We start from the raw sequence: 17588 nt of genomic DNA on the forward strand, positions 1-17588 counted from the left end.
GTAGGTAATTTAATATTTAATGGAGTCAAATTAATTGTATTTTCCGCAATATTTATCACTTTAATGATATTGTATCAGTTTATGGGACTTGTGTTTATGTTTAGTTTTGATGAGTCATGTTTAGTTATGGTTGATTGGCATGGTCCATAAGAACTTTAGTTCTACAAGGATGGCAAGGGTGGCACGATACAACAACAGTGCACAACTGAGTGGCGACAGCTGCAACACATACGACATGCTGTACCTGGGATCTGTAAAGACCCTCCTAGCTCAATTGTATTGATGTTGGGAATTTGATATGTGTTTAGTTTTGATGAGTTATGTTGGCTGACATGGGGCGTGGGAATTTTAGTTACACAAGAATAGCGAGGGTGGCAGGATATGACACGTGCTGCATGCTGTACCTGGGATCCTTAAAGGCCCTCCTGCACAGTACAACATGGCTGACAAGAAGTATGTTGTGACTGAACCTGCACTCTGAATGAATGTTGGTGGTGGTCGGAGGGGCCGTAGGCGCTGATTGGCAGCCACGCTTCTGTCAGTCTGCCCCAGGGCAGCTGTGGCTACTGATGTAGCTTACCACCACCGGTATGACTGTGTATGAATGACTACTGGACTCTGGACTCTGTAAAGCGACTTCGGGTATTTAGAGAAGCGCTATATAAGATTGAATTGATTGATTGATTGACTGACCACAATGCCAAAGTCTCTCACTGGTACTTGGCACTTCAGCCCTACCGCTTCTCTGTGAGAACTCTTTACAAACTGGCGTATGACTGTTTCAACCAGGTAACAACCTGAACACCATGTCTGCTTGACCTGTTTTAACCAGGTAACAACCTGAACACCATGTCTGCTTGACCTGTTTTAACCAGGTAACAACCTGAACACCATGTCTGCTTGACCTGTTTTAACCAGGTAACAACCTGAACACCATGTCTGCTTGACCTGTTTTAACCAGGTAACAACCTGAACACCATGTCTGCTTGACCTGTTTTAACCAGGTAACAACCTGAACACCATGTCTGCTTGACCTGTTTTAACCAGGTAACAACCTGAACACCATGTCTGCTTGACCTGTTTCAACCAGGTAACAACCTGAACACCATGTCTGCTTGACCTCCCTTTCTGCTCCTCTAAATGTCATCTCCCCATCAGTATTTTAAAAGCCATTGTCAGAATGTTTAGCGAGTGCAGGCGCCAATCGTGTGTCAGTGTCAGTATAAATGTGTTATTACATCGGTAGTGCAGGTTGCACTCAAGGCAAGGAATCAATCAGGAAAATGGGGGAGGTGCTATTGAACAGTGCTTTTTTATTATTGAAATCATTAATTTCTAAGATCAAAAAGAAGAAAATAAAGGTACGTTCTTATCAGCCGTAGTTTCTGCTGGGAGTTAGGGAAGCGTACCCCTATAGCATGGGACTTTTATGCAGGTATGGTCACAGATACCTTTTAACAAATAGCTACTGTTTTTGTTTGTGTTTTCAAATACATTAATGTGTTGATTCCTCATTTCTACTGAAGGCGGTTGTGTGTCCCTGAAGAGAAGCTGAGCAATGGAAACACCAGGAGACGCTCCAGAGGGACAGAGGTAATGCATCATCTGAATTATGTGTGATGTTAAATGAAGCTGATATGTCCGTGTGTGTCTGTGGCTCTTGGGCTTTTTAGTGGACGTATAGGCCTACTCCTCCTAATAGCTTACTCTTAAACCCTGTCTGTGTTCTTTAATTCTCTGGGTTCATTTCCCTTTTCATAACAGCAAGGCAGTCACTGTCCAGCACCACTGGTGGAACACACAACATAGGCCTACACTGTATAATGACTTTGATCACATGACATACTGTAGGCCTACACTGGTGAAACACATGGCATAGGCCTACACTGTATAATGACTTTGATCAAATGAACACAAATATTGATCATTAATCTGAATTCTGAATGAGACACAGTCCACTGAACATAATCAGGTTTACCATAATAATCTCCACAATAACTGCAATGTTATATATTTTTTGTCAAGTACACGTATATGAGTACCTTTTTCAGCAGTGTATAAGTATAAGTCATTTGAAAGAAATGCAAATAACATATAGAGCTCAAAGTAAGGTCATTCATTCAGTCTAATATGATATAATATTTATTCAAAACTGCCCAGACTACAGGTAACTTATACAGTTTAGTTTTGAAGGTACTCGGGACCTTTTGACAAGGGGGGCTAATTAAGTTTTGTTTATCTATCTTGTTTATTTGTTTACTTGTTTTGTTTATTATCTGGTCATGGCTGTAGATAAAGGCCAGGAATCCAGTCTAATGGCTCTGGCTCCAGACCCCTGAATTTGAATACCCAAATAAAAATAAGAATATTTTGTAATTGTATTACATTTAAATACCAACATTTCATTTCCAGCTTCCCCTTTTTAAGAATAGTCAGTCAGATTTTGTGTGTAAATGCTTCTGTAGTAAATCATGGGTGCTATTTTGTGTGATAGACACGTCCGTCGGAAGAGACCTCCATCACCTGTGCCCACTTGTGTGTCCATGAAGAGTGACCGGTCAAAAGAGCACGGCATCAACTTCCAAAATGAAGATGTTCCAGATGCATCAAGGCAAGTCCATGAAACAGACTCAAGTCAAGGGTAAGCTAGGAAGTGTTTGTTAGGAAGTCAACTAGGGCTGAACGATTTGTGAAAATAATCTAATTGCGATTTTTTTACCAAAATATTGCGATTCGATAAGCGAATTTTTTTTTATCCTCTTTTTTTCCGAACAAAACGTAATGAATGATTTAAATATGACCAACTCAATATTAGATACATTTAGTGTAAAATATTCTTTCCCACATTTTAAATTTTTATTTAACTGCTCATTACAGAAACAAGAACAACAAATCGGTTGCTTTGCCACTGCATTTAAGTAATTTAAAAAAAGTAATTTTAAGTATAAACACTAGGCATGCACTTTTTAAACACTGTGTGCAAAATGTACCATCTTAAAAAAAAATATATATATATATATATATATTATTTAAAAAAAAAAATTTGTGACCACGTTTTTTAATCGCGAACGTTGCGGTTAGAAAATCGCGTTCTATCATATCGCGATTAAATCGCAAATGCAATTAATCGTTCAGCCCTAAAGCCAATAGTGAATTAAGAGTGTCACGACCAGATATTTGGTCAAGAAACAAACAATCTTTCTATAAATACTTTGTAATTGTTTTTAATTTTAATACCAACACTCCCTCTTCCAACTTCCGCTTTTGAAGAATAGTCAGTCAGATGATATTGGGTGTAAATGCCTCTGTAGTAAATCATGGGTGCTATTTTGTGCGATAGACACGTCCGTCGGAAGAGACCTCCATCACCTGTGCCTACTTGTGTGTCCATGAAGAGTGACCGGTCAAAAGAGCACGGCATCAACTTCCAAAATGAAGATGTTCCAGATGCATCAAGGCAAGTCCATGAAACCGACTCATGTCAAGGGTAAGCTAGGAAGGGTATGTTAGGAAGTCAACATATAATACATTTTTGAATCAAGCTGATATTTAGTCAAGAAAAAAAGAAACTCTGATAATTCTAAGAGCTCATTGGCGTACTCATGGGTGCTATTTTCTAATGCAATAGACAAATCTATCAGGAGAGATCTCCGTCACCTACACCCACTGGTGTGTCCATGAAGAGGGACCAGTCAGAGGAGTACCTGATTAACTTCCAACTTATGAAGTTAAAGCTTAAAAAGCTGTACTGTCACGATAGTCAACATGAAGTGTATTGACACGAGATATTGCGCCAGGAAATAAAGAATCTCTCAGCAAATCTTTAGAGATAAATTTAGACCCAATAAAGTATTTGTGAAGTATACAATCAGACTACAAACCCTAAAAGATCAAATTACAAAATTTCTAAAATAAGTCATTACAGCATAAAACAGACAGAACAAGTGCAGACTCAGAGGGAAAGAATCTTAGAGGGAAAAAAACATCTGGATATATTTTCTTCATGAAAGGCACATGATGCAGGTTTTTAACAGGTTTTGATGTATGGTTTTGGAATAAGCACATCTTTTGTTTTCATAAGCCACTCAGTCACTAGGTTTCTGATATAGGCTCGAAACCCTGAGGAAATGTAAGACCAGGTTTTACAGCACAGTGTTGCCAAATATATCACCAAAGTACATCAGTTAGCAAGCTGAGTAGTTTTTATCAGGGTCAACTGTGTTTTTTGTTGATGTGTAAAGGGTAGTTGTTTAAATGTTTGCTCCCTAGTTAAAGACAATACTCCTCACTTTGATTTTCCATCCCCAGAGGCCAAATGGAGGAATGTAACCCAGATGCTGTCAGTGACCAGTTCACCCAGAGTCAACATGGGGATCTGAAGCACATATTCCAGGTTTGATGCACACATTTAATGCAGTGCTGCTATGGAGTATATGTTCATAATTAGTCATATATACCACCACTCAAAAGTGTGGAATGACTCACAGTTATAGTCATAAGTTATAGTTATAAGTATATAAGTTTAATTATGAGGCCTGTTATGTCATGTTATGGTTATGACAGTGTCATGTCATTCTCATGTCAACCCTTTCAAATAAGGTGTTACTGATTGTACAGAGAAAGTCATTACTGGTTACTGAATATATCAATATAACCAGGAAATAAAACGAGGCACACACACACACACACACACCACACACACACACACACACACACACACACACTAGCATTAACCAGGAGATAAAGAGAGGCACACACACACACACACACACACACACACACTAGCATTAACCAGGAGATAAAGAGAGGCACACACACACACACACACACTAGTGTTAACCAGGAGATAAAGAGAGGCACACACACACACACACACACACACCAGCGTTAACCAGGAGATAAAGAGAGGCGCACATACACACACACACACACACACACACACATGCACAACAATGTTGCTTCAATCAGAAATCATTATATCTAACCTTGTCATCAATGTCTTCACAATTTTTCATTTTGATCGCTGAAACAATGGGTCATCTTCATGTTCATGACGGGTGGCACTTATTGACAACAGTCATAAACATTCATAAAAACTCCCTCATGTTCATTAAGGGTGTCATGTTATGGTTATGACAGTGTCATGACAGTGTCATGACAGTCTTATGCCCACCCCTTCACATGAAGTGTTATGGGTTGTTCTGAGGAACTGCAAGAATGCAAGAAATTGGCATGATTCCAAACTTCTGAGTGGTATACTGCAAAAAATGCCCCTCTAGATTTAAGACAAATTATTACATATTTAAGCATAATTTTGCTTCAAACAAGCAGATTTGGCTGCCAGTGCGTTAAGCAAATTTGCCTTGTTAAGATTTCTTAAAATAAGACAATTACTCCAAAAGCACAGAATGTCCTGAAATAAGACTAATTCCACTCATTTCAAACCATGTAGTTACCTCAAAATAAGCCTGATGTCACTCAAATCTAGTGAACTTCTGAGGCATTAGTACTTGAAATAAGAGACAAATCAGGCTTCTACATAAAACCACAAAATCTTAAAAAAAGTCATCTAGTATCTTCCAAAGAAGTCTGTTATTACTCAAACCTGGAGTACTTCTTAAGCATCAAGTTACTTAAAATCAGACCACAAGCTCTTAAAATCAGGAAACTCGTCACAACATATTATTTATCACTGTTTTATTAGCCTGTTAATGAAGAAAGCCAATAACAGCCATTTGACAGTAGTGAACAATATTAGGCATCAGAATGCTTAAATGTACTTAATTACATATTACACATAATGATTTAAGTAAACTGTCAGACATAAGGTACATTGACATCTACATAAACGATGACAATTCAGCAACACATCAAACAGTCAGAATTCATCAAACAGTCAACAAATCATTGACAAATGTAGCTGGAAATACATTGAACGTTGTGTTACTGTGTGCTGTCCTGACCTCCAGACATATAGAGAAAGAGTTGGGGGGGGGGGGGGGAGTGACATACAGAAGAGTGACATACTGAGAGAGGTTGACAAAGAGAGAGGGAGAGACAGACTAGGTTTGGATGAATACTTGACAGTCAGCAAGCACCTTTTTATATGTTGTCGTCTTGTCACTCTCGTGAATAAAATCTTTGAGTGCCTCTGTTTGTATATTGGACAATAGCCTAGCAATACACTTGGAATAGGTCAACTGGAACACATAGTAGCATCCCATCAGTATCATGAGAGATTCCAGAAGCATGTCCCTTGGCAAGGTCATCAGTTACGCAAGAAGACATTGGGGTCCTCAGATGGCTGAAAGCAACTAATTGGGGGAGGGGGGAAGAATGAAGTTAAACCAGACACATGAAATTCACAAATGAAAGCATTATGTACTGACTCTAAAACCCACCTCAAGGACATGGTACAGTGCCTCACTTGCCAACTTATATATTAGCTTTAAGTTTTTATTACTATTTTTGTTATTACATTTCTTACTGCCACTCCATGCCAGCCAGCTAACTAACTATTCACTTCTAGGGAAACCATGCATAGCCAGTCTAGCCACAATCTTTGGCTTTATCTAACCATCTTCCAGGGCTCTCAAGTGTCACACATTGAGCGTGACAGTCACTCATTTCGGTCTTTAGTCACGCACTCCCGCCACACATCCTATTTCTCACGCTGAAAAAAACCTCTAGGCTATTTAATGTGCCGCAGCGCGCAAACATGACCTGGCCGCGCTGCCCTCACCATGGAGGAATCAAGCCCGTCTCCCCGAATCCCCTGGAGTTCTGCCGTGAGGCGCCACTTATCAACCAATCAAAAAAATAAATGGGCTACACAATAGCCAATCAGAAAAAAAACGTATCTTTTGTATCTGTTGTATCTGGGTAAGATTTAATCCGGCAACCAATGAAAATAAAGCATCCTGGAATTGCGCGTGATTGATTTTCCGAAAGTTTCGTTCACCTGAGGAAACCACTGGAGCTCCGAGCATCAGTCTTCTACAAAGAGTAAGTCGTCTCCTGTTTTAATGTTACAACAAATTCACAATGGTTTGACACAAGCAATGACAACTTGACTGCAGTTAGAGAATATTTCCCAGATAATTAGCATCAGTTTTTAATGAGTGTTTGTAGCCAACACAGTTTTAGGCAGACTGCCTTTTCACTATAGCTTTGACTCCGAACTTCGTTAATAGGCTATAATAAATTCAAGTAGGCCTATTCAAAATATATATAGCCTATAATTCGAACGGAAATTAGGCAGCCCTTAATATTCAATGATGTTATGGGCATTATTTTTTGTAAATGTGTTTGCTTGAACATTCTATTCAGATTCCGAGGCTTCTTCAAGCCTGGTAAAGTTTTGAATCGCGAGCTCATTAGGCATACTAGCATGTTATAAATATCCTGGCCATGGATGCATTAATCATTGCATCTGTCTTTCAAAGATGTCAGGTAAAAAAACAAATAAGCATCCTGTCCTTCGCCTAAAGACGAAAGGCCCCTAAAAAGGCCAGATTAGGCCCAGAGAAGGTCGTAAACACATTAGAGGAGGAGATGGTGGAAGAGGAAGAGACAGTACAGGTGGAGGAGGAAGAGACGGTGCAGGTGGAAGAGGAGACGACGGTGGAAGAGATGGTGGAAGAAACAGTGGAGGAGATGGCTAGAACAAAAGGGAGAAAAGTCCCAGGAGCAGCCACCTACAAGACCTCTTTTAATATGTGAATGGACCACTAAATGGCCATTTATTACTGTAGGAAGCCCCAGCTCATATTACTGGTGCTCTATCTGCCGCCAAGAGAACTCCTGTGCCCATCCAGGTGTGCGGGATGTGACAAGGCACATAGGCAGTAAGGGGCATCAGGCCAAACAGCAGGCACTGAAGTCAACCAGCACAGTCAAAAACTTTGACTTGCCAGTGACTGCAGAGATGAGTGTGCAAGAGGTCAAGGTACATTTAAATGCATAAGGTTGACTACAATGTTAATGAATACCATCTTTCCTAATTAATACATCCAATTCTATGACTATGGCATATATAATGGGAACCAACACCAAAAATGATAAAAGAGTCCAAAAAGGCAACAAACACCTACAATAAACAACACGTCATAATTATCTCTCTCTCTCTCTCCCAAAATTGAATAAATACTTTGTAATTGGTTGAATTGTCAGTGCCATGTGTCCAGTAGCGTAACGTAGTCATGACGGGCCCAGGTGCAAGATATTATGACGGGCCCCCTTAGTGAACGCTTGTTATAAATTGCTACTATTTTCCCCCAAGAAATAATAAAAACCATGACGGAGATAAATTTGCCTTTTCAAAAGGATATACAGCATTAGACACTGTTGCTAGTGCAATAACAGTTTGTCTTTGAACACAAGCATATCTGAGAGGCGAAGAGACGTATGTATATCTTTGGGCCCGGCTACAGGCCCCAACACCCCACGGGCCCAGCCGCACCTCCTATAGTTACTCCCCTGCATGTGTCAAATCTTTTCTGTAAGTATGAGCAATTATTAACAACAACAAAACACTAATAATAATAATATGGGGGGGGGGGGGGCTAGTCTGTGGGCATACGGCAGGGGCGGGGCAGGCGGAATGGGGGCGGGCCAGGGGTGTGGTCAGGGGGGGGATATGCCACTCTTGCCTGTCTTCAAAACTTGAGAGCCCTGATCTTCTATCATATCTACTATCATAAACTTACCTTCCAGAAGTGACTGTGTTGTCTTGTCCAATTGCTCCATCTGTAATTTAAAGAAAAGGGTTGTTACTCTTTCAGAAAGAAAAAAATCTTCAACTTCAAGTCGAAGCTTCACTCAGGGTGGGGGATCCTTAACATATAGAGTAGCTAGTTAGCTAAGAGCTAACTGCAGCTACTAGCTATTATATCACCAACATTCACACTAAATGAATCCTCTGAACTTGCTTACTTTTCACAGACAACACTACTAGGGACACTTTCTGACATTGTATTACCTGGCACTAGTTTAAAACATATGAGAGACGTTAGCTCAGTCGACATTGCTTCAATGAATTATTGTGCTAGGTTAGCTGTCTTAGCTGACGCCAAGTGTGCTAGCTTTGTTTGCTAACAAGTTAATAACTTCAACCAGAGGTCTTGGTCTTTTACAAACATTTTTGTTTTCAATATTGCTGACGAATTACCAGAGTAGGCAGAGGTTAAATGATGTTAACTTACCTTTAGCTTTTGAAGTCGAAAGGCACAGCTCTTGTACTTGCTTCAGTTCACATCACTGGCATGCAGCTCAAGCGACGTTTGAGATGTGTTGGGTGCGTTCAAGTGAATTCGATCCTGCCACCAAGTTTGAGGAGAACTTGTGGTTTATGACAACATTTCTGACTGAGCATCTTGTGATCAGTGGTAATCCACAAGTATCGCAAGTATATTTGACTGTGTTTTTTAAGAGATTTGGGTCACTTTTACTACATGGTGCAATTATGTGGTTGTTAAAACTCATATCTAGTTAAAAATAACTTGAATTATGACCTTTTAATGCAATAAGAAAATAACAAGTGAATTTATGCTTGAAATGAGACGTTTTCAACTTGACACTATTGCTTAAAATAAGACTACCACACTTGAAGTGGTTTATTTTAAGATAAAGGTCTCATATCTAGTGTTAAAGAACTCAAATTAAGTTCAAATGTGCTTATCAAGGCAGCGCAAGTAATATTAGCTTGAAATAGGTAAAAATAACCTTATCAAGACAACACTAGGTAAGTCCAATTTTGCTAAAAACAAGACCAACTAGATTTTTTCATCTTAATATAAGAATAATAACCCTAGGTTAGAAAAGCAGTTTTTGCAGTGTACTAGCAGTGTAAGATATAGTGTATATTTCCATATTGATTGATATTCACTTTTTATCCACTGTAAACATTTACAATCTATTAGGGAGGGAGTTTCAGGCAGCAGTGGAGGTTTTGGTGCGTAGTTTTTAGTTCACAGCAATGGAGAAAACTGAACACAAGAGAACAGCCAGCGATGGTTACAGTACCAGTGAATCCACTGCACACAAGAGAACAGCCAGCGATGGTTACAGTACCAGTGAATCCACTGCACACAAGAGAACAGCCAGCGATGGTTAGAGTACCAGTGAATCCACTGCACACAAGAGAACAGCCAGCGATGGTTACAGTACCAGTGAGTCCACTGCACACAACAGAACAGCCAGCGATGGTTAGCGTAGCCAGCAGCAAATGTAAAGTAGTATTTATTGTTACACCATGTTTTTTATTGCTCTTAGCTTGACTGTTCTCTCCCTTGTACGTCGCTTTGGACAAAAGCGTCTGCTAAATGACTAAATGTAAATGTAAATGTAGAGTACCTTGTGAATCCACTGCAGTCTCCTTGCTCTTGGGAGGTTAGCCTATGACCAGTTAGAGAAGGGCAGTCTGATCTTTCATGAAGAAGACCTGACTGGCATTGATGTCAGAGAAGCAGTACACATTGGCATTATCACCCAGACCTTTAGAGAAGGATCAGTACCTTACCAGGAAAAGAGAATATAGTCCATGTTCAACAAATGCATATAAGGGATAAAGCGGGCTGCTGTGAGTTAAAATTTAATATTTCGGATTGACAAGCGTTCATATAATGCATTATTATTAGTGCTGTCAGTTAAACGCGTTATTAACGTTAATTTTTTTTATCGCAAGATTATTTTTATTTATTTTTTTAGATTAACGTTCTTTTTGGCCTCGCAAACTGTGTAGGCTAATGTTACGGTTTGAGTGAATGGTGAGGGTGATACGGCAAAATGGATGATGGAAAGCTTCTGAATGGAAAGTTCACTTTTAAAAGTTGTGTTGTGCAAATGAAGCGAGCTTCACTGTTGTCTGAAAATGTCAACAGGCAGCTGGCTGAAAGCAAAGAAGTAGTAGGCTTACCTTTTATTGGTAACCTAACTGTTACGGTTCATTGTTTCTGAAATAAGAGGCCTGACTGCTATGTTCCCAGCAAACTTGAAAAAAAGAAAATATTAAGCCATGGTTTAACTGCACTATAGGCTGAGTCCTTGTTTACCTGAAATGTGCACTTTATAATTTTATTTTGTACCGCCCTGTTTGGCAATGTTGGTTTTCAATAAAATAAAACATTTGCATAAAGCAAGCCAATCCACTTTTCCATGTTGATAAGGGCATTCAAATAAAAATAAAATGATGGAAAAAATAAATAAATGAAGGGACATTTAGAATAGATACATTTTTTTGATTAATAGCGATTCATTTTGAGTTAACTATGACATAAATGCGATTAATCGCGATTAAATATTTGAATCGTTTGACAGCACTAATTATTATATATGTCTTATAGACTTAGTTGCTACTTTTCTTTTTTTTTATATAATGTTCTGTTTGTCTGTTTTGTCCGACCCTTTTTCTTATATTTTACTGTTGTCTTGTCTTGCTTGTCCTAGAATGTTAAAGCGACTTTGGGTATATAGAAAAGCGCTATACAAAATGTAATCATTATTATTATTATTATTATTATTATGTCTATGAATTGATCATATGGGGAAATTCACTGAGCGGTTATTTTTTAAATGTGGTCATAGGCTCCACCGTCTGTCTCATGTAAGAAGAGCTCAGTCCTTTTCTCCATTCCTTTGTTCATTTCTAATGTTCTGCAACATTGTTAACATGTAGTCATGGGTTACATAAGTCTCCACTGTCTGTCTTAATGTTCTGCAACATTGTTAACATATAGTCATGGGTTACATAAGGATCCACTGTCTGTCTTAATGTTCTGCACTGGTCATGCAGTAGGTTTTAATCTCATTACTCTCTCCCAGGGTCCAGCTGACATGTTGTACTTTAGATGCAACTGTAGTTGACATCTCTACCCTATATACAGTTCATTCAGCAGCATGTTTCTATATGTGTGGAGGGTTAGCTACCTGGCATTCTGTTATTATTTTCTGTCTCACTTTTTCACAGTGGACTTTTAATATTGTAATGACGCTAATAAATGCAGTGTAATAGAATTTGTCATACTGAGAATCATTAAGTAATAGAACATTACTTTGTACTTACAGTACATATACCAGGTTTAGGGTTAATATAAATGTAAGTAAAGTATCAGTGCTCCGTAATGCAATACACTGCAGAGTGTTACCAGATATTTGTGCTTTAGGTGTTAGAGGAGAAGATCATCACCTTGGTGAAGAATGAGCTTAAGAGATTCAAGAGGATGCTGAGTCCAGATTACCAAGAGAACTTTGAGAGTAAAGAGGAGGATGAGAGTGAAGCCAGAGAAGGGGCTCTGAAGATGGCACTGCACTTCCTTAAGAATATGAAGCTGAAAGATCTCGCTGACAAACTGCAAGAAAGTAAGGATTCTTCCTTTATTCATATTTCCATTTTTTTTGCATCAATTAGTTAAAATTAGGAAAACAACAAAGATCCGTTTTGCCTCAGTGTCAGTGGCTCTGCAAAACATTTTTAAGTTTTATTGTGTTTTATTTTGTTTTTTGAAATAGATGAGCTGGACATAGTTTGTCAAACTGAGCTGAAAAGAAATCTCAAGAACAAGTACAAGAGTCTTTGTGAAGGAATACGTAAGCAAGGAAGCTCTGCTCTTCTAGAAAAGATCTACACAGAGGTCTACATCACAGAGGGAGGAAGTGGAAAAGTAAATGAAGAGCATGAAGTCAGACAGATTGAGTCAAGATCCAAGAGACCAGCTGGACAGGAGACATCAATCAGATGCAGTGACATCTTTAAACCCTTACCTGGCCAAGACAAACCAATCAGAAGTGTTGTCACAAAAGGAGTTGCTGGCATTGGTAAAACTGTCTCAGTTCAGAAGTTCATCCTTGACTGGGCAGAGGGAAAAGAAAACCAGGATATCCACTTCATATTTCCACTGCTTTTTCGAGAGCTGAACCTCATGAGAGAAAAACAGCTCTCTTTGATGGATCTCCTCCACCACTTCTTCACAGAAATAAAGCAGTTAACCTCTCTCAGCCAAGGGAAGTACAAAGCGTTGTTCATCTGCGATGGTCTGGATGAATGTCGACTCCAACTAGACTTTCAGAAAAATCAAAGTTTGACTGATGTGACAGAGGTCACCTCATTGGATGTACTCCTGACAAATGTCATCAAGGGTAATCTGCTCCATTCTGCTTTACTTTGGATTACCTCTCGACCAGCCGCAGCCAATCAAATCCCGCCTGATTGTGTTGACCGGGTCACAGAGGTACAAGGGTTCAATGACCCACAGAAGGAGGAGTACTTCAGGAAGAGGATCAGTGATCAGAATCTTGCCAGCGAAGTCATCTCGCACATCAAATTATCAAGGAGCCTCCACATTATGTGCCACATACCAGTGTTCTGCTGGATTGCTGCTACTGTTCTTGGGGTAATTCTTGGCTCTTCAGGAGGTGGACAGATTCCAAAGACTTTGACAGAGATGTATACCTATTTCCTTATTTTTCAAACCAAACAGAGCAACCTAAAGTTTGAAAATGTGCAGAACCTTGATCCACAGTGGAACCAAGAAGTTATCCTTGGTCTTGGACAGTTGGCATATGAACAGTTAGAGAAGGGTAATCTGATTTTCTATGAAGAAGACCTAAAAGAGTCTGGAATTGATGTCAGAGAGGCAGCAGTGTGCTCTGGCATCTGCTCCCAGATCTTTCGAGAAGAATCAGGGCTTTATAAAGATAAGGTGTTCTGCTTTGTGCATTTAAGTGTCCAGGAGTATCTTGCAGCCTTGTATGTGTTTTTGGTGATGGCAGTTAAAGGGAAAGACATAATATCCACACACCAAACTCCTGGAACATTGATTCAGCAGAAATGGACAAGGAGTGTAATAAGGACATCCAAACACCAACGTCATGAAGTGGCAGGGGAGTTTGTCTCCTTCAATGAAGAAATCCATGATCATCTTACAGAAGAGTGCTGTGGACAAAGCTTTGAAGCATGAAGATGGACGCTTTGACCTATTCCTCCGTTTCCTTCTTGGCCTCTCTCTGGAGTCTAACCAGACTCTCCTGCATGGCCTACTACAGAGAGGACGAAATCAGATGGGCAATGAAGAAACAATCAGTTACATTAAGGAAAAGATCAGGGAGGTTCCTTCATCAGAAAGGGTGATCAACCTCTTCCACTGTCTGAATGAACTCAATGATCACTCCTTAGTGGAAGAGGTTCAAAGGCTGCTGATTGCTGGGACACTTTCTGGAGCTGAACTTTCACCTGCCCAGTGGTCAGCTCTAGTGTTTGTGCTGCTGACATCAGAACAGAAGCTGGATGTGTTTGACTTGAAGAAGTACATCAGGTCTGATGAAGGTCTCCTAAGGCTGCAGCCAGTACTGGATAAATCTCAAAAGGCTCAGTAAGTATGATGGTAGTCTGTATTCTCAAGATGGGAGGGGTTATTGACTCTAGCTGGGTTTCCACCTAACCTTTTAATGCACATTTTGAGGAATCAAAAAATAAATTCATATGAAATCTTCTACTGCAATTAGATATTTCAGTCACTAGAGGGGGATTAACTCAATGTTTTCCCCTTAAGGCTCAATAGCTGTGGGCTCACTGAAAGGAGCTGTACAGCACTGGCATGTATCCTCAGCAAACCATCTTCAAAACTGAAAAATGTGGATCTCAGTGACAACAGTATTGGAGATATTGGGGTCCAAAAACTCTGTAGTGGACTGGAGAACCCAAACTGTGAACTGGAGACACTCAAGTAAGACATTTTGATTCTTCAGTATTCCTTAATAATGAGTTTTAAGAGACATTTTGTACATTTTAATACACTTTTTCAAATTTTCATGTAAAGTTTCAGCACACATAGACTTGAAGATCCTCCCTTTCAATGATAAAAGCTCACTGAATGAACTGGAGAAGTTGTCTCAGTTTATGAAACTAATATTAAGTACATTTTGGGACAAGATAGATAGATAGATAGATGGATACTTTATTAATCCCGAAGGAAATTTAGGTCATCCAGTAGCTTATACACTTAACTTAACTCACAAACATACATACACAAATCACAGTAGAAAAACAACACACATAGGGAAAAACATGTTCACAGGGAGTGGGGTGTATACAGATATTATACAGATATTACAGTGTGCATTGATTGTGTCAGTGTTGATGTCCACAAGGAAAGTAGTGCAAAGAGTGCAGAGAGATAGTGTTCATGTGCTTGTGTGGATAGTGCAAAGATAGAGTACTTGTGCTTGTGTGTGTGAGGATAGTGCAAAGTGATATAAATAGTAAAGACTGTGCAATGGGCTAGTATAGCCAGTAAAAGAGTAAAAAGATAAAAAGATGGACAGTGGGATGGAAAAAATTAAGAGCTGAGAAGAGGAGGGGAGACTGAGGAAGACTCATGCAGAGAAGTCCATCTCCCTCCCCCTCCCCTTCTGTGTGGCATTAAAAAGCTGGATGGCCCTGGGGACAAAGGACTTTCTCAGCCTGTCCGATGAGCATGACAGTGACAGGAGTCTGCCACTGAAAATGCTCCTCTGTCCGTTAATAGTACTGTGAAGTGGGTGGTGGTCATTGTCCAAGATGGTCAGCAGCCTACTCAATGTCCTTTTCTCCGCCACTGATGTTAGGTTCGCTCAGATGGAAATAAAATGTCAAGAGTATCATATATAAAGTATATTTATATTAAGTCATTGTCTACTGTGGTAAGTGTTATTATAAATGGAAGTGCTAACAGTAAACTGATGTTAAATATGTTTTTCTCCTTCTCTCTACAGCGTGTCAAACTGCAGTATTACAGAGGGAGGCTTCAGTTCTCTTGCATCAGCACTGAGATCAAACCCCTCACACATCAGAGAGCTGCAGCTGGGTGGGAATAAAGCAGGAGACTCAGGAGTGAAGCATCTCTCTTCTCTTCTGGAGGATCCCAACTGTAAACTGGAGAAACTAGGGTGAGTATCACAAGACCAAATACTGAGTTGATATCAGTGAATTTGACAGTGATAGTGAACTGTCATGATCTTCACATGTAAAGGGTCATTATTAATTGAGCAGTAAACACTTCATATCACTCTATGTTTCCATCTTTCACACACACACATACAAACCAATCCACTTACAAACACACACATACACATGCACACACACACACACACATATACAATTTCTTGATGAAATATATTAAGTGAAAAGTATCCTGATTATTACAGACAGACAAACAGTATTTCCTTACACAGTTTTTCAAATCATGTAAAGTTTCAGACATACATAGACTTTTCCTTTCCATGCAAACAGCTCACTGAAAGAACGACACAAAGTCATATGAAAACTTATATCAAGTATATTTTGGGATTAAAATGTTTAGAGAATCAGAAAGCCGCTCAGTTAATTAGTTAATTAACAATGGGACCTTGACCAAAGCACCATGCATTTTAAAAACTGTGAACTGCATTTGGGTGGTAATACCACCTCAGTGTGCATTATTTTCAACCTTTCAAATGATCTGTCATCCAATATACCTCACGTCGTTAAACTGCTTATCCGTTCAATTTGGCTAAAAAATGGTCTTACTTTAAAATACACTGTAAATGTCTATTGTGTTTGCCTTGACCAAATTATGACTACATTTTCACCTTAGACTCTCAGACTGCAGTATCACAAGAGGACGGCTATTCTAGTCTGGCTTCAGCCTTGAGGTTAATCCAATCATCTCAGAGAGCTGGATCTCAGAGGAAATGATCCAGGGGAATCAGGAGTCAAACTGCTTTTAGACCTAAAGGAGGACCCGCAGTGTAAACTAACAAATCTCAGGTAAATGTATATCAAGACTAAGAATATACACAGCTGTTATGTTTTTCAAAGAGTTCAAATCCTGTACATGGACATATAAGGTGTGGGTTTTAAATAATGAGATTGTTATTACGAGTATATACAGTGCATCCGAAAAGTATTTGCAGCGCTTCACTTTTTCCACATTTTGTTATATTACAGCCTTATGCTGAAATCGTTTAAAGTCATTTTTCTCCTCATCAATCTACACTCAATACCCCATAATGACAAAGCAAAAACAGGATTTTAGAATTTTTTGCAAATGTATCAAAAATAAAGAACGAAAATAACACGTACATAAGTATTCACAGCCTTTGCTGAATACTTTTGTTAAAGCACCTTTGCAACAATTACAACCTCAAGTCTTTTTGAGTATGATGCTACAAGCTTGTGATAGTATTCATTTTATACCATATATTTGGAGACCCAGTCTTAGTTATGATCAGTCAGGAAACAGGTTTAATCTTGTTACAATGGTGGCCATTCCAAGGGAGACAAAGCCTGAAGTTCCACTCATAACTTCACCTCAGACTCATCTGATTATCCAGTGAAGATTGCCGTTAAATGCACTCAGTCACAGGCTTCACACCTACCCCAGGTCAATCAGAAATGCTTACATTCTAAATTATGTCTAAATGGAAAGCACAATTACGACTAGATATAATATGTATTGACTATGGTATATCATTATGAACTCTAAATCTTAATTTCTGGTTCCTTCACTTGGCACACCTATTTTTGGGCAGTTTCTCCCATTCATCTTTGGCAGGACCTCTCAAGCTCCATCAGG

At 39.3% G+C, this 17588-nt stretch overlaps 1 protein-coding gene across 1 annotated transcript; it reads left to right on the forward strand.

Moving 5' to 3' along the window:
• Nucleotides 1-654: 654 nt before the first annotated feature.
• On the forward strand, nucleotides 655-15781 carry LOC122129295 (protein NLRC3-like; the record flags this gene model as incomplete). Its single annotated transcript, XM_042704309.1, has 9 exons — nucleotides 655-1593; nucleotides 2495-2641; nucleotides 3341-3457; nucleotides 4309-4393; nucleotides 12162-12357; nucleotides 12508-13781; nucleotides 13858-14366; nucleotides 14547-14720; nucleotides 15748-15781. Coding segments are annotated over exons 1-9 (2571 nt in total), but the record flags the coding sequence as incomplete, so codon positions are not given.
• Between the last annotated feature and the right edge of the window lie 1807 nt (nucleotides 15782-17588).

The sequence above is a fragment of the Clupea harengus genome, unplaced genomic scaffold, assembly GCF_900700415.2.
Source record: "Clupea harengus unplaced genomic scaffold, Ch_v2.0.2, whole genome shotgun sequence".
In the NCBI taxonomy this organism is placed as follows: domain Eukaryota; kingdom Metazoa; phylum Chordata; class Actinopteri; order Clupeiformes; family Clupeidae; genus Clupea; species Clupea harengus.